Source organism: Scyliorhinus torazame, chromosome 4 (assembly GCF_047496885.1).
Source record: "Scyliorhinus torazame isolate Kashiwa2021f chromosome 4, sScyTor2.1, whole genome shotgun sequence".
Classification (NCBI taxonomy): domain Eukaryota; kingdom Metazoa; phylum Chordata; class Chondrichthyes; order Carcharhiniformes; family Scyliorhinidae; genus Scyliorhinus; species Scyliorhinus torazame.
In genome coordinates, this window is record NC_092710.1 from 97481542 (window position 1) to 97505312 (window position 23771).

Here is a 23771-nt window from a genome sequence, read left to right on the forward strand (position 1 = left end):
GCACCCGACTTAAGCCCACACCTCCAATCTATCCCCGTAACCCAGTAACCCCATCCAACCTTTTTTGGACATTAAGGGCAATTTAGCTTGGCCAATCCACCTAACCTGCACATCTTTGGACTGTGGGAGGAAACCGAGCACCCGGAGGGAACCCACGCAGGCACGGCGAGAACGTGTACCGAAAGTAGACTCTGTACGGCACAGACAGTGACCCAAGCCGGGAATCGAAGCTGGGAGCCTGGCACTGTGAAGCAACAGTGCTAATCACTGTGCTACCGCGCTGCCCGTTATATAGATACATCTTACACTTCTACAATGAATCTGGCTCTGTATTCTTCTTGATAGTTACACTATATTTTTCCCTTGAGCAATATTGTTTTTCAATTATGGGGCAATTTAGCACAGCCAATTCACCCACCCTGCACATCTTTGGGGTGCGGGGTTGAGACCCACACAGACACAGAGAGAATGTGCAAACTCCACATGACCAGAGACCGGGGAACCGGGATCGAACCTGGGTCCTCAGAGCCGTGAGGCTGCAGTACTAACCACGGCGCTACCCAGCCGCCACCCCCCCCCCCCCCCCCCCCCCGAAGCAATAATGCCATCTGCACATATACAACTTGCTGAGGGCACTAATTTGTTAACACCAAGTCACATTTTAGACACTTTGTGAGGCTCTCCTATATTGATAGAGGCACTTTAGCCAATCCCTAAACTGCACTTTCCAACAAACCTGATGAATTTTCATCCTCAGGGAATTAATGACACACTTATCATGTTGCTATTTTACCTGCCCAGACTCTCTAACTACAAGATGGGAGATGGTGATGTAGTGATAATGTCACAGGGCTGGTAATGGTAAGGATCTGGAGATATGGGTTCAAACCCCACATTGACAGCTGGTGGAATTTGCATTATATTCATAAAACCAGGAACTGAATAATGGTTGCATTAATAATCATAACCTTGACAACAATCCTTTATTCCCTTTTAGCGAAGGAAGTCTGCTGTCTTTTCCTGGTCATGATGACATGTGACTCCAGTGGTTGACTCTTAACTGCCCTCTGAAATGGCCTAGCAAGAGCAATTCGAGATAGGTGACAAAATTGCTGGCCTTGTCAGCAACACCCAGATCCCATGAAAGAACTAAAAACAAGAGGAAAGGGGTTTTGGTGCGGCCTGGCTTGTCAGCCTGATTGAGGAACTGAGGGATAAGATGGAGTCAGTTCCAATCAGGTTGTATAGTTATTGCCCAGACTTCCCATGTGAATTATTTTGATTCCTTCCTCATGAGATTCTTTCACACAAGCTTTCGAGAACACATCAATAACTTAAAGCCATTTGCAGATTCTTATTTCCTGATGGAACAGCGAGACACGTGGGATTTTTAGGCACATCTGCATCTTGATCCCTCCCTGTTGAGAATGCTTTGTGCAATTCCTATTGCACCATAGGATTGCCAACTCCCCCTTTCATGCAAAACCACACCCAGAATAGAAATAAACCGTTCATGTTTTTATTTCTTAATATTCTCCAGGTCCAAGTCAAATTTACAAAAGTCCACCTATTTCTAGATTATTACCTGTTTTTATATCAGGAATAATTCCTTCCTTCGATAATGTGAGAGTGGAATGTTGTTCTGTGCAATAAATTGAAATGTTGGCCCAAATGCTCCAGCCATTGGGATTCTCTTTTCCCGCCGGCAGCGCACCTCCGTCTGTGGATCCTGGCGGAGTAGGGTGGCTTCAATAGGAAATCTCATTTACCAGCGGCGGGAGTAGAGAATCCCGCCACCAGTGAACGGCGTGTCGCCAAGAAACACACGGCTGGGGGAAACCAGAGAATCCCGGCAGTTAGCTTAATTTCAATTCCATTTTAATGAGTGAAAAGTTTCTGAGCGCTCCCTGACTGCTTGCTAGATTCTTCAGATATTCCCTCGATGGACAAAGTTCTGTGTTGGGATTATGAGTTTGCAACTTCGACCCTAATAGCCCAGGAATGACCGTATGAGTACGTGCCAGGAATTTTAGCATCACTGGGTTGCCTACCTGCCATCCGAGGACTGGGTGGAGAAGACATCCCTGCCGACACAGCCTTCCCCACAGCCAACCGACGCACTGACAGGCATTAGCTGACTGGAGGTGTGAACGTCACTCAGGAGGAAATGCCGCCTCAGAGAGCTTCCGGCGAAGCATCACCAGAAGCTGCAATGGGCAAGATGGGGATTGCAAGCAGTCCACAGAGTACAAGTCCTGGGATTCCAGGACTACCCATGTTTTGGGTGACTCGGGAGGGGAGGGAAGGGGAGCTGAGGCCCAGGGCTCTGCCCTCAACTTTCTTGTAGCTTTGGGCACCTGCTTTCACTTGAGACCAGCTGAACCTCTCCACCACCTCTTCGCCTCTTCACTGCCTCCCTCACGTGAGGCTACCTGCTGAAATCAAGTCTTAGATAAAGCCCAACTTCCCACCAGGGAGATTGAAGCTATTCCAGGAATCTCCACTCCCTTTCCATTTATTCCGAACCCCTCTGCATTGGTAAGGTTGGTGTCAGGTTTGGCCCTGATCTGACGTATGAACCCTACATTCCATCCATCGCAAAGATGACCTGCCTGTAGCTTCACTCTACATCTCTGTCAGTACCTTCATGGCCATTTGCCATTACAATTGTAAAACATACTTTCATCATGTCCAGATAGCACCAGCCTAACCTTTCCTTGCTGGCTTCCCCTGCCCTGAAATCTCTCCAAAAAAAACCTGCCTTTAAACTCTGCCACATGTATTTTGACCCACATTCAAATTCCTGCTCACCAATCCCCTACTCACAGCTTTTCCTCCGTCTAGATGACCTATAATGAGCGGGATTCTCCGTGCGTTCATGGCAGCAGGATCCTCCGGTCTCGCTGCAGTGAATGGGCGATTTGGCTGAGCGCCAAATTCTCCGTCCTCACCAGTGGCTCACAACGGAGAATCCCGGCTACTGTCTCCCTGCTCACGAAGGGCTTTCAGGAAATGTTAGTGCATGGGGCTAGTAATCCAGAGACCCAGGCTACTGTTCAGAGGACATGGGTTCAAATCCCATCGGAGCAGCTGGTGGAATTTAAATTTGAATAAATCTAGATTGTAAACAATAATAACAATGATGATGACTATTGTTCATTGTTGTAAAAACCCATCTGGTTCACTAATGTCCTTTAGGGCAGGCAATGTGCCTCCTTACCTGGTCTGGCCTACATGTGATTCCAGACCAACAGCAATATGGTTGACTCTGAACTGCCCTCTGAAATGGCCGAGTAAACTACTCAGTTCAAGGGCAAACGGGGATGGGGAACAAATGTTAGCCTTGCCAGCAATGCCCACATCCCATGAAGTAATAAAAGAAACTGCATCCAATCAAAATTCTTCTGCTTTTCTATAAATCCCTCCACTGCCCTGAGCTCCAGCCCTAAACCTGCTCAAAATTGCATTTCTTAATTCACATCTTTCGTCCACCAGGGCTTTGAGCCCTCTTGCCTCTTTGCCTTGGAATTCCATCCATAAATCATTTATTTCCTTCACCTTGCACTTCACATTTGAAAATGTCATTTCTAAACCCATTTTCTTTTTATCCCCCAGTGCCAGATAACTTAAATCCATATTTGCGAGATCTCTTGGGATTTCAGAAGCCATGCCTCTTCCATTACAGCTGCAGCACTGGCATGTACCCGTCAATATGGAACATTGACCAGCTATGTGTGGTAGTCACCACTGTTGTATTGTATATATCGCATACAAGGGGTATTATGGTAAGGCCCCTGCACTACAGCTACGGGGGTAGATCCCTGCCTGCTGGCTCCGCCCAGTAGGCGGAGTATAAATGTGTGGGCTCTCCGAGCTGCAACCATTTCGGCAGCAGCTGCTGGAGGCTACACATCTCTGCGTAATAAAGCCTCGATTACTCTCTACTCTCGTCTCGTCGTAATTGATAGTGCATCAATTTATTACGCAGAGATTTCACAACGATGGATCTCCGCATCAAGCCTGATCGCCTGCAGCTGCACCCTCAGGCAGACAATGCCAAGTCGGCCTTCACACATTGGCTAGCTTGCTTTGAAGCATACATCGGATCTGCAACAGAAGCACCCTCAGAGGCACAGAAGCACCAGATCCTGTATACGTGGCTGAGCTCCGATATCTTTCCCCTCATCCGGGACGCGCCGACCTAAGCTGAGGCCATGGCGCTACTGAAGGAGAACTACACTCAGCAGATCAACAAGCTCTATGCCAGGCACATCCTGTCCACGCAGCATCAACTCTCCGGTGTGTCTGTGGAAGATTTCTGGCGTGCCCTGCACGCCCTGGTGAGAGACTGCGATTGCCAGGCTGATTCGGCCATTGAACATTCTGACCTGCTAGTTAGAGACGCGTTCATTACAGGCATAGGGCCGGCCTACATCTGCCAGCGCCTCTTAGAAGGGGCTACCCTCGACTTCGCGGGGACCAAGAAACTAGCAATCTCGCTCACAGTCGCCTCAAGCAATGTACAGGTGTATGCCCCCGACCGCATGGCCCACCCCTCCTGGGCATCGTGGACCCCACCAGCGAACATCCCATCGTACACCCCATCAGTGACCACCCCCAGCCAACCCCAGGCCTGCGCCGCGCAGCAGCCAACCAACCCCGGGGGACCCAAGTGCTACTTCTGCGGACAGACAAAACACCCCCGGCAGCGCTGCCCGGCGCGGAGCGCGCTCTGCAAGGCCTGCAGGAAGAAAGGACATTTCACTGCTGTATGCCAGGCCCACTCGATCGCCGCTATTGTCCCTGCACGTCCCACGTGTGACCCGTGGGCGCTGCCATCTTCCTCGCCTCAGACCACGTGTGGCCCGTTGGCGCCGCCATCTTGCTTACCTCATAACACGTGCGGCCTGTGGGTGCCGCCATCTTGCTCGCCATCTTACTCACCTCACAACATGTGCGGCCCGTGGGCGCCACCACCTTGCCTGCCTCAGGACACGTGCGGCCCGTGGGCACCGCCATCTTCCCCGCCTCAGGACACGTGCAGCCCGTGGGCACCGCCATCTTCCCCGCCTCAGGACCCCTGCTTGTTGGTCACCTCATTGGGCCGCTCATCGCCTGCAACCACCGCCGACCAGCCGCGTCTCGCCTCCATCACGATCGACCAGTCCCGACCGCATAACCTCGCGACCGCGTCGACGACAGTGAAGGTCGACAGGCACAAGATATCCTGCCTCCTGGACTCCGGGAGCACTTGAGAGCTTCATCCACCCCGATACGGTAAGGCGCTGCTCCCTCACGGTACACCCCATTAACCAGAAAATCTCCCTGGCCTCCGGATCCCACTCCATGACGATCCGGGGGTACTGCACTGCCGCCATCACCATCTAGTGCGTAGAGTTCAGCGGCTTCCGGCTCTACGTCCTCCCCGACCTCTGCGCTGCCTTGCTACTCAGCCTGGACTTCCAGTGCAACCTCCAGAGCCTAACCCTGAAATTTGGCGAGCCCCCACCACCACTTACTGTCTGCAGTCTCACGACCCTTAAGGTCAACCCGCCTTCTCTGTTTGCAAACCTCACCCCGGATTACAAACCCGTCGCCACCAGCGCAGACGGTACAGCGCCCAGGGCAGGACCTGCATCAGGTCCGAGGTCCAGCGACTGATACGGGAAGGTATTATCGAGACCAGCAACAGCCCCTGGAGAGCCCAAGTGGTAGTGGTGAAAACCGGGGAGAAAAACAGGATGGTTGTTGACTACAGTCAGACAATCAATAGGTACACGCAGCTCGATGTGTACCCCCTCCCACGCATATCTGATATGGTCAATCAGATTGCGCAGTACCGGGTCTTCTCGACATTGGACCTGAAATCTGCCTACCACCAGCTCCCCAATCGCAAGGCGGACTGCTCATACACCGCGTTTGAAGTGGACGGCCGCCTTTACCACTTCCTTAGGGTTCCCTTTGGCGTCACTAACGGGGTCTCGATCTTCCAACGGGAGATGGACCGAATGGTTGACCGGTATGGACTGCGGGCCACCTTCCCGTACCTGGATAACGTCACCATCTGCGGCCTCGACCAGCAGGACCACGACGCTAACCTTTCCAAATTCCTCCACACCGCTAAACTCCTCAACCTAACCTACAACAAGGAGAAGTGTGTGTTCAGCACAAACCGATTAGCTATCCTCGGCCATGTGGTCCAGAACGGAGTGCTAGGGCCCGACCCTGATTGCATGCGCCCTCTCATGGAACTCCCCTATCCCCAGTGCCCCAAGGCCCTCAAACGATGCCTGGGCTTCTTCTCGTACTACTCCCAGTGGGTCCCTAACTATGCGGACAAGGACCGCCCACTCATTCACTCCACCGTTTTCCCCCTGACGGCTGAGGCTCAACAGGCCTTCAACCGTATCAAGGCCGACATCACCAAGGCCGCGATGCATGCGGGCGACGAGACGCTCCCCTTCCAAGTCGAGAGCGATGCATCAGATGACGCTCTAGCCGCCACCCTCAACCAGGCAGGCAGGCCCGTGGCATTCTTTTCCCGCACCCTCCATGCCTCCAAAATTCGGCACTCCTCCATCGAAAAGGAGGCCCAAGCTATCATTGAAGCTGTGCGGCATTGGAGACATTACCTGGCGGGCAGGAGATTCACTCTCCTCACTGACCAACAGTCGGTTGCCTTCATGTTCAACACACAGCGGGGTAAGATCAAAATGATATGATCTTGAGGTGGAGGATCGAGCTCTCCACCTACAATTATGAGATTTTGTATCGCCCCGGTAAGCTCAACGAACCCCCTTATGCCCTATCCCGAGGTACTTGTGCCAGCGCACAAGTGGACCGACTCCAGACCCTGCACGACGATCTCTGTCACCCAGGGATCACTCGCTTTTATCACTTCATAAAGGCCCGCAATCTGCCCTACTCCATCGAGAAAGTCAGGGCTATCACCAGACACTGCTAGGTCTGTGCGGAGTGCAAACCGCACTTTTACCGGCCAGGCCATGCGCACCTGGTGAAGGACTCCCTCCCCTTTGAACACCTCAGCGTGGACTTCAAAGGGCCCCTCCCCTCCACTGACCGAAACACGCACTTTCTTAATGTGGTCGACGAATATTCCAGATTCCATTTCACCATCCCATGCCCCGATATGATGTCTGCCACCGTCATCAAAGTCCTCAACACCATCTTCGCTCTGTTCGGTTCCCGCCTACGTCCACAGCGACCGGGGATCCTCATTCATGAGCGATGAGCTGCGCCAGTACCTGCTCAACAGGGGCATTGCCTCGAGCAGGACGACCAGCTACAACCCCCGGGGAAACGGGCAGGTGGAGCAGGAGAATGGGACGGTCTGGAAGGCCGTCCAGCTGGCCCTACGGTCCAGAAATCTCCCGACCTCCCACTGGCAGGAGGTCCTCGCCGACACCCTTCACTCCATTCGGTCGCTCCTTTGCACTGCGACTAACGAAACTCCCCATGAACATCTCTTTGCCTTCCCCAGGAAGTCCACCTCTGGGGTTTCGCTCCCAAAGTGGCTGGCAGCCCCAGGACTCGTCCTCCTCCGCAAGCACGTGCGGCTACACAAGGTGGACCCGTTGGTTGAGAGGGTACAGCTACTTCACCCGAACCCGCAGTACGCCTATGTAGCGTACCCCGATGGCCACCAAGACACAGTCTCCCTCAGGGACCTGGCACCAGCTGGGTCCCCACACCACCCCCCACCACCCCCTCTGCCCCGGCGCCACCCTCCCTCCCCCGGCGCACCTCACCACACCCCTGCTCCAGGACAATCCGTCCTCCTCCCACCCAGGGATGAAGATGAGGTTGACACGCTCCCGGAGTCACCGACGCCGAAATCGCCACCAGAACTGCGGCGCTCGCAACGACGGATCAAAGCGCCCGATCGTCTGAATTTGTAAACTTTTCCTTAAAATGTTAAACACCTGAATGTAAATAGTTTTCCACCCCCCCCAAGCTGGACTCTTTTTTAACAGGGGGTGAATGTGGTAGTCACCACTGTTGTATTGTATATACTGCATACGAGGGGTATTACGGTAAGACCCCTGTACTACAGGTCCGGGGGTAGATCCCTGCCTGATGGCTCCGCCCAGTAGGCGGAGTATAAATGTGTGGGCTCTCCGAGCTGCAGCCATTTCGACAGCAGCTGCGGGAGGCTACACATCTCTGCGTAATAAAGCCTCGATTACACTCTACTCTCGTCTCGTCGTAATTCATAGTGCATCACTATGTCCTATATCCAAAAAGCAGCACAAATCCAACTCAGCCAATTAACGGCCCATCTGTCTACTCTCGGTCATCAATAAAATGATGGAAGGAACATCAACAGTGCTATCAAGTGGCACTTGCATAGAATAACCTGCTCACTGATGCTCAGTTTGGTTCCACCATGGACACTCAGCTCCTGCCTCATTACAGTCTTTGCTCAAACATGGGCAAAGCAGCTGAATTCCAGAGATGAGGTGAGAGTGACTGTCCTCGATCAAGGCAGCTGTTGACTGAGTTGGGAATCAAAGAGCCCAAGCAAAACTGGTGTCAGTGGGAATCAGGGGGGAAACTCTTCCCTGGTTGGAGTCATAGGAAGGAAGATGGTTGTGGTTGTTGGAGGTCAATCATCTCAGTTCCAGGATATCAATGCAGGAGTTCCTCAGGGTAGTGTCTTAGGCCCAACCACCTTCAGCTGCTTCATCAATTACTTCCCATCCATCAAATGATCAGAAGTGGGGATGTTCACTGATAATTGCACGATGTTCAGCACATTCACAATTCAGAAGTAGTCCATGCCCAGATGCAGTAATACCTGGACAATATTCAGGCTTGGGCTGACAAGTAGCAAGGAAATTCATGCAATACAAGTTCCAGGCATTGGCCATCTCCAATGAGAGAGGATCAAACCCCCGCTGCTTGACATGCAATGGCATTACCATCACTGAATCACCTAATATCAACATCTCGGGGGTTACCATTGGTCAGATACTGAAACTGGACTAGCCATATAAATACTGTGGCTACAAGAGCAGGTTAGAAGGTAACTCCTGATTCCCCAAAGTCCCCAATCTATATGGCACACGTCAGGAGTGTGATGGAATATTTTCCACTTGCCTGGATGGGTGCAGTTCCGAAAACACTCAAGAAACTCCAAAGCATTCAGAACAAAGCAGCCCACTTGATTGGCATCACTTCTACAAACATTCACTCCCCCCACCGCCAGCACACATTAGCAGCCATGTGTACCACCTACAAGATGCACTGCAGGAGTTCACCAATGTTCCTTGAGCAGCACCTTCCAAACCCACGACCACTACCACCTCTAGAAGGATAGGAGCAGCAGATGCATGGGTACACCACAACCTGAAAGTTCCTCTCCAAACCATATCCTGACTTGGAAATATATCACCGATCCTCACTGTCATTGGGTCAAAGTCCTGGAACTCCATCCCAAACAATACTGTGGGTCCGCCTTTATTTAATTCATTCATGGGATGTGGCCATCGCTGACTGGGCTAGCATTTATTGTCCACCCCTAGCTGCTCTCCATTTCAGAGGGCATTTGAGAGTCTACCATATTCCTGTGGATCTGGAGTTACATGTAAGTCAGACTGGGTAAGGACGGCAGATGTCCTTCTAGAAAGAACGTTCGTGAACCAGATGGGTCCTTCTGACAATCGACCATGGTTTCATGGTCAATAGAATTTTAATTCAAGATTTTTAGTGAATTCAAATTTCACCATCTGCTGCAGTGATTTTAACATGGGTCCCCAGATATTGCCCTGGGTTACTAGCCCAGTGACAATACCACTACGCCATCACCGAACATTGCCTGCACTGGTTCAAGAGGCAGCTCATCACCACCTTCTCATGGGAATTAGGGATGGGCAATAAATGCTGGTCTACGAACGACACTCACTTCCAAAAAATGAACTTCTAAAAATTATTCGGAACATCTGAGGTATTAATTTCCATAAAATGGGAGAGGGATAGATCACAGACATTAAATATTAGACTTTTGTTCATTGAATGATGGGATGTGGACTTGCCAATAAGGCAAGCATTTGTTGCCCATTCCTAATTGCCGAGCAGTACATTGAACCACACGGTGTGCCTAGAGTCACATATGGGATAGAGTGGGGCAGGGTGGCTGATTTCTGTCTCTAAAGGACACTTCTGAACCACATTGTATATTCAAGACAATGAATCATTATTGTCACGAGCTTTTCAATTCCAGATATTTTTATCAGCAGCGGTGGGATTTGAACCTGTGTTCCGAGAGCACTATTTTTGTTCTCTGGTTTAGCAATTGGATGACATTAAAAACTACACCGCCATTGCATGAGTGATTATTAAATGCAATTGATTTAAATCTGCCGCTACGCACACCCCACCCCCACCCCAACCCCAAAAGGATTACTAAGCTGATGTCTTACTGCTCTACTTCCATCAATACAGCTCCCTGGCCAAGCACTGGGATGTGGATGTGGAGCTGCCTCCATGACTTTCTGTCCTTTCAGTTTATCACTGCATGCGGCGAACTGTTTGGTGTTTTGATGGTTGCACAGTATTGAAAAGCTCCCCCACAAGGGAAGTCAAATTGCTCTGGCACTGTGGGCCTCAGTCTTATTCATCCCCATTTGATCTTGAATGTGCTGTATACCCATTTAGAGCATCTCTTTTTCTTTTAAATGAGAATTTCTGTCCTTATAGGATATAATCATTTCAGAAGAGTCTGTAAAATGTTAACAATTTTCAAAATGAATAACTGTGCACTGCTGTATATTTATTGCTGTTGAGTGTTTTTCACATTGCCAGTAGATTGCTGAGATTTTCAGGCCATATTAAAGCAATGGCTATTTCTGTGTGTGGGTTTTGTTTTGGTTTTCACATCAGGAAAACTATCATTCCCTAATTGGGAGCAGGATGCAGATCTCTTCCCTGATCTCTGGGAATCGCATGAAGGAACCAGACATACCAAAGTGTGTGTGTGTGTGAGACAGAGCTCTGTGGGCATGCACCATTGATTTTCTTCCCTATCCTTACAGGTGCATCGCCTAACCTTTCCCCCATCTTGATGGATGCACCTTCTGGGAGTCATAAACACAGACAAAGAGGAAAAGGTGGACACAGAGTTATACCCAACGGTTTGTGGCATAGGGTACCAGCACTTTCAAAGCTGTACCTACCCCTGCCACCTATCTATACCACACACCCCCAACACTCATTCTGCATCATGTCTGAGCAGCCTTAGAAACTCACCTTTTTTCTTTAGGTCAAACCTCTACTTATACAAACTGTTTTTATTCTGTTGCAGTGCATGGCGTATGGGAAGACTGGTCACCCTGGAGCTTGTGTTCATTCACCTGTGGCAGAGGACAAAGGACCAGGTCACGATCGTGCATTTCTCCTCAGTATGGTGGCCGAGTATGTGATGGACCAGAGTCCCAAACAAAAATCTGCAACATTGCCTTGTGCCCAGGTTAGTGCAACACATGGTTATACAATACCTGCGTGGTGTTAGATCATAGGAACAGTGCATTCAGCTCCTCAAACCTATTTGAACCATACAATTAGATCATGGTTGACGTAAAACTCATATATCGCCACCTTGGTTCCGTAACCTTTAATACTGTTGCCTAAAAATCTATTAACCTCATTCTGCATCATGTCTGAGCAGCCTTAGAAACTCACCTTTTTTCTTTGTTTCTCTTATTATTGTTAGGTCAAACCTCTACTTATACAAATCTTTTAACATTTTTTTTCTTGACCCCTTGGCCTCTACAGTTTTTTTGGGAAAAGCATTCTAGATTTGCACCATTGTTTGTATGAATAGGTGTTTCGGGTTTCCTGGCCTGAACAACTAAATTCTAATTTGAAGGTTGTACCCCTTTGCATGTTACAAGTGTTTGCCATAGGTTCTTTTGGAAATATAAACAATTGGAGGACACTTGATCGTGTCCTAGTCCAAGAGTGAGAATTCATTGCTTTGTTAAGTTAGTAGAGGAATAAAGGATGTAGAGGTGCTTCAGTGTGATTTGGACAAGTTGAGTGAGTAGGCAAATGTATGACAAAAGCAGTATAATGTGGATAAATGTGAGGTTATCCATTCTGATAGCAAAAACAAAGAGGCAGATTATTATCTGAATGGCTATAGATTGAGAGAGGGAAATGTTCAACAAGACCTGGGTGTCCTTGTACACCAGTCACTGGAAGTAAGCATGCAGGTGCAGCAGGCAGTAAAGAAGTCCCCTCCAAAGAGAAGAATGGTACTGCCAAATCTAGACCCCCCTAGTTGTCTAGAGGAATACAGGGGAAGATCAAACAGAAAAAGAAAACGTACGATAATGATAATATAATAATCACTAATTGTCACAAGTATGCTTCAATGAAGTTACTGTGAAAAGCCCATAGGCACATAAAAGCACTGAAGATAGCTTAGACACGTATAGGAAGAGCAGGGATGAAGTAAAAGAGGAAGTAAGGAAACCAAAGAGAGGCTATGAAAAAAGATTAGCAAGTAAAGTTAAAGAAAATCCAACAATGTTTTATCAATATATTAATAGTAAAAAGTCAGTAAATGAGAATTGAGACCTATCAGAAATGAAGAAGGGAACTTGTGTATAGATGCAGAGGCTGTGGGAAGAGCTTTAAATTAATATTTTGTCTCTGTGTTTACAAAGGAAATGGATGATGCAGTTATAGGAGTCCAGGAGGAACACTGAGATATTGGATGGGATAATTGTAAAGAGAGAGAGGAAGTATGCAAAGGGTTGGAATCCTTGAAAGTTGAAATATTGCCAGGGCCAGGTGGATTGTTTCTGAGGCTACTGAAGGAGGGCAGGGAGGACATAGCAGATTCTCCAAGGATGATTTTCCAATACTCATTGGCAGTAGATTGGAGAGGTAACAAAGGATTGGAGAAATACAAATGTGCTCCACTGTTTTAAAATGGATCGAAGGAAATACCGAACAATAATAGGCCAGTTAGTCTTACATCGGTGGTGGGAAAATTAGTAGAATCAATCCTGAGAGATAGGACTAACTGTCACATAGAAAGGCATGGGCTAGTCAGGGATGGTCAGCATGGATTTGTTAAAGGAAGGTCTTACCTCACAAATCTGATTGAATTCTTTGTGGAAGAGACAAGAAGGGTTGATGAAGGTTGTGCAGTGGATGTTGTGTAAATTGAATTTAGCAAGGCGTTTGACAAAGTTCCACATGGCAGATTGTCCAAATAAGTGAAAGCCCATGGGATACAGGGCAATGTGGCAAACTGAATAAAAAGTTGGCTTAGTAACAGGAACAAAGGGTAATGATTGATGGCTTCCCTTGCAAATGGAAAGTTGTTTAAAGTGGTGTTCCACAGGGCTTGGTGTTTGGTGTTTGTGTTATATATTAATGATTTGGACGTGAACGTGGGGGGGATGATTTGGAAATTTGTAGACAACACAAATATTGGCTGAGTGGTAGACAGTGTAGAGGATAGCTATAATCTCCAAAATGAAATAGATGGGTTGGTGGAGTGGGCAATAAAGTGGCAGATAGAATTTAACACAGAGAAGTGAGAGGTCATGCATTTAGGGAGGTCAAACAATTATAGGGACTACACAATAAATGGGAATGTACTAAGATGGGTCGATGAAGTGAGAGATCATGGCATACAAATACACAGGTCGCTAAAGGCAACAGTTCAAGTAGACAAGGTTGTAAAGAAGGCATATGGAATGCTTTCCTTCATTGGTAAAGGATAGATATATAAAAGAAAGGATATAATGTTGGAATTGTATAAAACACAGGTGAGGCCAAAACTGGAGTATTGTGTGTAATTCTGGTCACCACATTACAGGAAGGACGTAATTGCTCTGGCGAGAGTGCAGAAGAGGTTTACAAGAATGTTGCCAGGGCTAGAAAAGGAGCTGTGAGGAGAGATTGGATAGGTTGGGGTTATTTTCCTTGGAACAAAGAAGGCTGAAGAGTGACTTAATTGAGGTGTACAAAATTATGAGGGGAAGAGAAAGAATGGACAGAATAAAATTGTTTCCCTTGGTGGAGAATTCTAGAACCAGGGGTCATAGGTATGTACTGCAGGGCAAGAGTTATATCTGGGGGAAAGGAAATTATGATGCGATGAGGCAAGACTTAGGATGCATTTGATGGAGAGGAAAACTGCAGGGGATGGGCACAATGGAAATGTGGAGTTTGTTCAAGGAACAGCTACTGCATGTCCTTGATAAGTATGTACCTGTCAGGCAGGGAGGAAGTGGTCGAGCAAGGGAACCTTGGTTTATTAAAGCAGTCGAAACACTTGTCAAGAGGATGAAGGAGGCTTATGTAAAGATGAGACATGAAGGTTCAGTTAGGGCGCTCGAGAGTTACAAGTTAGCTAGGAAGGACCTATAGAGAGAGCTAAGAAGAGCCAGGAGGGGACATGAGAAGTCTTTGGCAGGTAAGATCAAGGATAACTTTAACTTTCCAAATATTGACTGGAAAAGATATAGTTCGAGTACATTAGATGGGTCGTTTTTTTGTACAATGTGTGCAGGAGGGTTTCCTGACACAATATGTTGACAGGCCAACAAGAGGAGAGGCCACATTGCATTTGGTTTTGGGTAATGAACCAGGCCAGGTGTTAGATTTGGTGGTAGGTGAGCACTTTGGGGACAGTGACCACAATTCGGTGACGTTTACGTTAGTGATGGAAAGGGATACGTATACCCCGCAGGGCAAGAGTTATAACTGGGAGAAGGGCAATTATGATGCCATTAGACATGACTTGGGGGGTATAGGTTGGAGAAGTAGGCTGCAAGTGTTGGGCACACTGGATATGTGGAGCTGGTTTAAGGATCAGCTACTGCGTGTTCTTGATAAGTACGTACCGGTCAGGCAGAGAGGAAGGCGTCGAGCGAGGGAACCGTGGTTTACCAAAGAAGTGGAATCTCTTGTTAAGAGGAAGAAGGAGGCCTATGTGAAGATGAGGAGTGAAGTTTCAGTTGGGGAGCTTGATAGTTACAAGGTAGCGAGGAAGGATCTAAAGAGAGAGCTAAGACGAGCAAGGAGGGGACATGAGAAGTATTTGGCAGGTAGGATCAAGGAAAACCCAAAAGCTTTCTATAGGTATGTCAGGAATAAAAGAATGACTAGGGTAAGAGTAGGGCCAGTCAAGGACAGGGATGGGAAATTGTGTGTGGAGCCTGAAGAGATAGGCGAGATACTAAATGAATATTTTTCGTCAGTATTCACTCAGGAAAAAGATAATGTTGTGGAGGAGAATGCTGAGACCCAGGCTATTAGAATAGATGGCATTGAGGTACGTAGGGAAGAGGTGTTGGCAATTCTGGACAGGCTGAAAATAGATACGTCCCCGGGGCCTGATGGGATTTATCCTAGGATTCTCTGGGAAGCCAGGGAAGAGATTGCTGGGCCTTTGGCTTTGATTTTTATGTCATCATTGGCTACAGGAATAGTGCCAGAGGACTGGAGGATAGCAAATGTGGTCCCTTTGTTCAAGAAGGGGAGTAGAGACAACCCCGGCAACTATGGACCGGTGAGCCTCACGTCTGTTGTGGGTAAAGTCTTGGAGGGGATTATAAGAGACAAGATTTATAATCATCTAGATAGGAATAATATGATTAGGGATAGTCAGCATGGCTTTGTGAAGGGTAGGTGTGGTAGTATGTATTGGGGGTCATGTGGGACTGGAAGCCCTAATGTCATTGACTGACAGATCCCGGGTCCTGGTTGGCCGTTGACCTCATACTCCACCCTGAAGGCGAAGTATAAGAAGCCGGTGCCTTCCCCCGCAGGCCAGTTTACTATCGGGCTGCTGGGGAACAGACACGCTTAATAAAGCCTCATCGACTTCACTCTATTTGTCTCACGGAGTCTTTGTGCGCCACAATTTATTAAGCGTGCCTAAAAAGGACTATGGAGCTCAGTATCATTCCAGAATGCCTGAGGATCAGCCCCCACGCAGTGAATGCGGCAGCAGCCTTCAAACACTGGCAGACTTGCTTTGAGGCCTACATCACATCGACCACAGGCCGAGTCTCAGATGAACAAAAACTGCAGGTCCTGCACTCGAGGGTGAGCACGGAGATTTTCACCCTCATTGAAGACACCCGCGATTTCCAGACGGCCTTCACAGCACTGAGAAGTCTCTACGTTCGCCCAGTTAACCAAATCTACGCTCGCTACCAGCTCGCGACGAGACGGCAAGCTCCCGGAGAATCGATGGACGAGTTCTACGCCGCACTGCTGATATTGGGACGAGCCTGCAGCTGCCCGTCGGTGAACGCAAACGAACACACGGACATGTTAATGCGCGATGCTTTTGTTGCAGGTATACAATCCTCCCAAATCCGCCAAAGACTTCTAGAAAAAGAGTCACTAGGACTCTCAGAGGCACGGGCCCTGGCAGCCTCGCTGGACGTAGCCGCGCGTAATACCCGCGCCTACGGCCCCGACCGCGCGGCAGGCCATTGGGCCCCGTACGTACCCGCCGCGGCAAACCCCCTACCCCCCCCCCCCCCCGGACACCCCACAGGCTTGCGCAGTCCAAACGCCGAGTCGCACCGGGGCGCCCGCTGTTATTTCTGCGGCCAGGCGAAGCACCCCCGACAACGCTGTCCGGCCCGCGCAGCCATCTGCAAAAACTGCGGGAAAAAGGGCCACTATGCGGTGGTGTGCCGGTCCCGCGTGGTCGCCGCCGTCCCGGGAGAACAGGGAGCCCTACAGGCAGTCTATGCCTCCCAACCCCCCCAGCACGCCATGTGCGACCCCCAGGCGCCGCCATTTTGGGTCCCGACCACCGCGGCCCCGGGAGAACTGGGAGCCCTGCACGCCGCCTCCGCTCCCCAACCCCCCTCCCCGCAGCCCATGTACGACCCGCCGCCGGCGCTCCCGATTTGGGTGCCGGCCAACACTCTCCACGGAGAGGAGGGGGTTTTTCGCATCCCGAACGCCACCCTCACCCCCGTCCCGCGCCCCACGCCTGACCCGCCGGCGCCACCTACCTTGACCCCGACCACCGCTGTCCCCGGCGAGGGAGCTGCGCACGGTGCCAGCGCTCGCGGCCCCACGACTGACCCGCCGGAGCCGCCGACCTGGGCCCTCACCCCCGTCCCGCGCCCCACGCCTGACCCGCCAGCGCCGCCGACCTGGGCCCTCACCCCCGTCCCGCGCCCCACGCCTGACCCGCCAGCGCCGCCGACCTGGGCCCTCACCCCCGTCCCGCGCCCCACGCCTGACCCGCCAGCGCCGCCGACCTGGGCCCTCACCCCCGTCCCGCGCCCCACGCCTGACCCGCCGGCAATACAACTTACCTGGACCCCGATCTCCGTCCCCGGCAAGGGACCTCCTCACGGTCCCAGCGCTCGCAGTACTGACCCGCCGGCCTTGGCCCCAACCACAGCTGTCCCCGGCGAGGGAGCTCCGCGCGGTCCTAGCGCCCGCGGCCCTGGCGCTCGCAGCCAAGGAACTCCGCGCGGTCCTAGCGCCCGCGGCCCGGGCGCTCGCAATACAGGAACTCCGCGCGGTCCTAGCGCCCCCCAGACCCCCCAGCACTCAATGTGCGACCCGCAGACGCCGCCATTTTGGGTCCCGACCACCACGAGGGGAGGAGGGGCCCCGCCATCTTGGACCGCCCCCGACCTGTACGACGCATGGGGGCGGCCATTTTGTCCACCCCCGACGCCATCTTGCGACCCCTCAGCTACGGGCGAGGTATGGGGGTGGCCATTTTGTCCATCCCCGACGCCATCTTGGACGGCAACAACGGACCCCACCCCACTACTACAACCGCGGCTCGCTTCGGTTACACTCGATCAGGCTTGGCCCCGGACTCTCCAGACGACGACGACAACGGTCCTAATTAACGGCCACGAGACGCCATGCCTAGTCGACTCCGGGAGCACGGAAAGTTTTATACATCCCGACACAGTAAGACGCTGTTCCTTAACTACCTTCCCCAGCGCACAAAAGATTTGCCTAGCTGCAGGATCCCACTCCGTACAGATCCAGGGATTCTGCATAGTTACCCTAACGGTACAGGGGAGGGAATTCAAAAACTACAAACTTAACGTCCTTCCCCAACTCTGTGCTCCCACCTTGCTGGGCTTAGATTTTCAATGTAACCTACAGAGCCTTACGTTTAAATTCGGCGGCCCCATACCCCCACTCACTATCTGCGGCCTCGCCACCCTCAAGGTGCAACCCCCGTCCTTGTTTGCGAACCTCACCCCGGATTGCAAACCCGTCACCACTAGGTGCAGACGGTACAGCGCCCAGGACCGGACCTTCATTCGCTCCGAAGTCCAGCGGCTACTAAAGGAGGGCGTAATCCAGGCCAGCAATAGTCCCTGGAGAGCGCAGGTGGTAGTAGTGAAGACAGGGGAGAAACAAAGGATGGTCATTGACTATAGCCAGACCATCAACAGGTACACACAACTAGACGCGTACCCTCTCCCCCGCATATCCGACATGGTCAATCGGATTGCCCAGTATAAAGTCTTCTCCACCGTGGACCTCAAGTCCGCCTACCATCAGCTCCCCATCCGCCCAAGTGACCGCAAGTACACAGCCTTCGAGGCAGACGGGCGATTATACCATTTCCTAAGGGTCCCTTTTGGCGTCACAAACGGGGTCTCGGTCTTCCAACGGGAAATGGACCGAATGGTTGATCAACATGGGTTACGGGCCACGTTCCCGTACCTCGACAATGTAACCATCTGCGGCCACGATCAGCAGGACCACGACGCCAACCTCCAAAAATTCCTCCAGACTGCCAAAGCCTTGAACCTCACGTACAACGAGGACAAGTGCGTTTTTAGCACCGATCGGCTAGCCATTCTGGGCTACATAGTGCGCAATGGGATAATAGGCCCCAACCCCGAACGTAGGCGCGCACTCATGGAATTTCCCCTCCCGCACTGCCCAAAAGCCCTGAAACGCTGCCTGGGGTTCTTTTCATACTACGCCCAGTGGGTCCCCCAGTACGCAGACAAGGCCCGCCCCCTAATACAGACCACGACTTTCCCGCTGTCGACAGAGGCTTGCCAGGCTTTCAGCCGCATCAAAGCGGACATCGCAAAGGCCACGATGCGCGCCATCGGCGAGTCCCTCCCCTTCCAGGTCGAGAGCGACGCCTCTGACGTAGCTCTCGCGGCTACCCTTCACCAAGCGGGCAGACCCGTGGCCTTCTTCTCCCGAACCCTCCACGCCTCAGAAATCCGCCACTCCTCAGTGGAAAAGGAAGCCCAAGCCATAGTGGAAGCTGTGCGACATTGGAGGCATTACCTGGCCGGCAGGAGATTCACTCTCCTCACTGACCAACGGTCGGTAGCCTTCATGTTCGATAATGCACAGCGGGGCAAGATCAAGAACGACAAGATCTTGCGGTGGAGGATCGAACTCTCCACCTTCAACTATGAGATCTTGTACCGGCCCGGAAAGCTGAACGAGCCGTCTGATGCCCTATCCCGCGGGACATGTACCAACGCACAAATTGACCGCCTCCAAGCCCTCCACGAGGACCTCTGCCACCCGGGGGTCACTCGGTTTTACCACTTCATCAAGTCCCGCAATCTCCCATACTCCTTAGAGGAGGTCCGTACAGTCACAAGAGACTGCCACATCTGCGCAGAATGCAAACCGCATTTTTTCAGGCCAGATGGAGCGCACCTGATTAAGGCTTCCCGTCCCTTTGAACGCCTCAGTCTCGATTTCAAAGGGCCCCTCCCCTCCACCGACCGCAACGCGTATTTCCTTAATGTAGTGGACGAATACTCCCGCTTCCCTTTTGCCATTCCCTGCTCCGACATGACCGCGGCCACAGTCATTAAAGCCCTGAACAGCATATTCACACTGTTCGGTTACCCCGCATACGTCCACAGCGACAGGGGGTCCTCCTTCATGAGTGACGAGCTGCGCCAGTTCCTGCTCAGCAAGGGTATAGCTTCAAGCAGGACGACCAGCTACAACCCCCGGGGGAACGGGCAAGTAGAAAGGGAGAACGGCACGGTCTGGAAGGCCGTCCTACTGGCCCTACGGTCCAGGGATCTCCCAGTTTCACGGTGGCAGGAGGTCCTCCCGGACGCTCTCCATTCCATCCGGTCGTTATTATGTACGAGCACTAATCAAACGCCTCACGAGCGTCTCCTTGTCTTCCCTAGGAGGTCCTCCTCTGGAACGTCGCTGCCGACCTGGCTGGCGGCCCCAGGACCCATCCTGCTCTGAAAGCACGTGCGGGCACATAAGGCGGACCCGTTGGTCGAAAGGGTTCACCTCCTCCACGTAAACCCCCAGTACGCCTACATGGAGTACCCCGACGGCCGACAGGACACGGTCTCCCTGCGGGATCTGGCGCCCGCCGGCACCACGCACACCCCCCCGGCACCATCAACCCAACCGCCCCCCTTCCTGCCACCGCCGCACCCCGCGACCGCCCCCTTCCCAGGAGGATCAGTCCCCCTCCCCTTTGCACCGACAGCTGAAACCGTGCGGCTCCCGGAGGCGACAAAGCTGGTACAAGCACCACCACCACCGCGGGGGCCGAGGCGATCGACACGGACGACCAGACCACCCGACCGACTCGTGGCGTCGATGTAAAACAAAGATGGACTGTCCAATGAACATTTTGTTTTTCCTATATCCTCTGTAAATAGTTGTAACAGGACGATACTGTACAATACGGTACTACCATGTAACTGTTCTATCCTCCCAGGACCAGTACTGTAAACCCTTACCACCATACGAAGCATCACCCCGCCGGGTTCATTTTGACAAGGGGTGAATGTGGTAGTATGTATTTGGGGTCATGTGGGACTGGAAGCCCTCATGTCATTGGCTGACAGATCCCGGGTCCTGGTTGGCCGTTGACCTTATACTCCGCCCTGAAGGCGAAGTATAAGAAGCCGGTGCCTTCCCCCGCAGGCCAGTTTACTATCGGGCTGCTGGGGAACAGACACGCTTAATAAAGCCTCATCGACTTCACTCTATTTGTCTCACGGAGTCTTTGTGCGCCACAGTAGGTCATGCCTCACAAACCTTATCGAGTTCTTTGAAAGGTGACTGAACAGGTAGACGAGGATAGAGCAGTTGATGTGGTGTATATGGATTTCAGTAAAGCATTTGATAAGGTTCCCCACGGTAGGCTATTGCAGAAAATACGGAGGCTGGGGATTGAGGGTGATTTAGAGATGTGGATCATAAATTGGCTAGCTGAAAGAAGACAGAGGGTGGTGGTTGATGGGAAATGTTCAGAATGGAGTTCAGTTACAAGTGGCGTACCACAAGGATCTGTTCTGGGGCCATTGCTGTTTGTCATTTTTATCAATGACCTAGAGGAGGGCGCAGAAGGGTGGGTGAGTAAATTTGCAGACGACACTACAGTCGGTGGTGTTGTCGACAGTGCGGAAGGATGTAGCAGGTTACACAGGGACATAGATAAGCTGCAGAGCTGGGCTGAGAGGTGGCAAATGGAGTTTAATGTAGAAAAGTGTGAGGTGATTCACTTTGGAAGGAATAACAGGAATGCGGAATATTTGTCGAATGGTAAAGTTCTTGGAAGTGTGGATGAGCAGAGGGATCTCGGTGTCCATGTACATAGATCCCTGAAAGTTGCCACCCAGGTTGATAGGGTTGTGAAGAAGGCCTATGGAGTGTTGGCTTTTATTGGTAGAGGGATTGAGTTCCGGAGTCATGAGGTCATGTTGCAGCTGTACAAAACTCTGGTACGGCCGCATTTGGAGTATTGCATACAGTTCTGGTCGCCGCATTATAGGAAGGACGTGGAAGCTATGGAGCGGGTGCAGAGGAGATTTACCAGGATGTTTCCTGGTATGGAGGAAAAATCTTATGAGGAAAGGCTGATGGACTTGAGGTTGTTTTCGTTAGAGAGAAGAAGGTTAAGACGAGACTTAATAGAGGCATACAAAATGATCAGGGGGTTAGATAGGGTAAACAGTGAGAGCCTTCTCCCGCAGATGGAAATGGCGAGCACGAGGGGACATAGCCTTAAACTGAGGGGTAATAGATATAGGACAGAGGTCAGAGGTAAGTTCTTTACGCAAAGAGTGGTGAGTCCGTGAAATGCCCTACCTGCAACAGTAGTGAACTCGCCAACATTGAGGGCATTTAAAAGTTTATTGGATAAGCATAGGGATGATAATGGCATAATGTAGGTTAGATGGCTTTTGTTTTTTGACTTCCCATGTCGGTGCAACATTGTGGGCCGAAGGGCCTGTACTGCGCTGTATCGTTCTATGTTCTATGCTCTATAACCCTAAAGCTTTCTATAGATATGTCAGGAATAAAAGAATGACTAGGGTAAGAGTAGGGCCAGTCAAGGACAGTAGTGGGAAGTTGTGCGTGGAGTCCGAGGAGATAGGAGAGGTGCTAAATGAATATTTTTCATCAGTATTCACACAGGAACAAGACAATGTTGTCGAGGAGAATACTGAGATTCAGGCTACTAGACGAGAAGGGCTTGAGGTTCATAAGGAGGAGGTGTTAGCAGTTCTGGAAAGTGTGAAAATAGATAAGACCCCTGGGCCGGATGGGATTTATCCTAGGATTCTCTGGGAAGCTAGGGAGGAGATTGCTGAGCGTTTGGCTTTGATCTTTAAGTCATCTTTGTCTACAGGAATAGTGCCAGAAGACTGGAGGATAGCAAATGTTGTCCCCTTGTTCAAGAAGGGGAGTAGAGACAACCCCGGTAATTATAGACCAGTGAACCTTACTTCTGTTGTGGGCAAGGTCTTGGAAAGGTTTATAAGAGAAAGGATGTATAATCATCTGAAAAGGAATACTTTGATTAGAGATAGTCAACACGGTTTTGTGAAGGGTAGGTCGTGCCTCACAAACCTTATTGAGTTCTTTGAAAAGGTGACCAAACAGGTAGATGAGGGTAAAGCAGTTGATGTGGTGTATATGGATTTCAGTAAAGCGTTTGATAAGGTTCCCCACGGTAGGCTATTGCAGAAAATACGGAGCCATAGGATTCAGTGTGATTTAGCAGTTTGGATCAGAAATTGGCTAGCTGGAAGAAGACAAAGGGTGGTGGTTGATGGGAAATGTTCAGACTGGAGTCCAGTTACTAGTGGTGTACCACAAGGATCTGTTTTGGGGCCACTGCTGTTTGTCATTTTTATAAATGACCTGGAGGAGGGCGTAGAAGGATGGGTGAGTAAATTTGTAGATGACACTAAAGTCGGTGGAGTTGTGGACAGTGCGGAAGGATGTTACAAGTTACAGAGGCACATAGATAAGCTGCAGCGCTGGGCTGAGAGGTGGCAAATGGAGTTTAATGCAGAAAAGTGTGAGGTGATTCATTTTGGAAGGACTAACAGGAAGACAGGGCTTTTGGTAAGATTTTTGGCAGTGTGGATGAGCAGAGAGATCTCGGTGTCCATGTACATAGATCCCTGAAAGTTGCCACCCAGGTTGAGAGGGTTGTTAAGAAGGCGTACGGTGTGTTAGCTTTTATTGGTAGAGGGATTGAGTTTCGGAGCCATGAGGTCATGTTGCAGCTGTACAAAACTCTGGTGCGGCCGCATTTGGAGTATTGCGTGCAATTCTGGTCGCCGCATTATAGGATGTGGAAGCATTGGAAAGGGTGCAGAGGAGATTTACCAGAATGTTGCCTGGTATGGAGGGAAGATCTTGGGCGTCATTCTCCGACCCCCCAACGGGTCGGAGAATGGCCGTTGGCTGCCGTGAATCCCCCCCCCCCCCGCCGGTTGCCGAAGTCTCCGGTACCGGAGATT

The 23771-nt window shown here is 50.8% G+C and overlaps 1 protein-coding gene across 11 annotated transcripts in view; it reads left to right on the top strand.

Moving 5' to 3' along the window:
• The window catches only part of adgrb3 (adhesion G protein-coupled receptor B3), a 1156404-nt gene that overhangs the window by 385372 nt on the left and 747261 nt on the right, over nucleotides 1-23771 (top strand). For all 11 annotated transcript variants that reach the window (XM_072498355.1, XM_072498358.1, XM_072498361.1 and 8 more), the window contains one exon: nucleotides 11324-11488. In XM_072498355.1, coding sequence (XP_072354456.1) covers nucleotides 11324-11488 — 165 coding nt within the window. The remainder of the gene's footprint in view (nucleotides 1-11323; nucleotides 11489-23771) is intronic.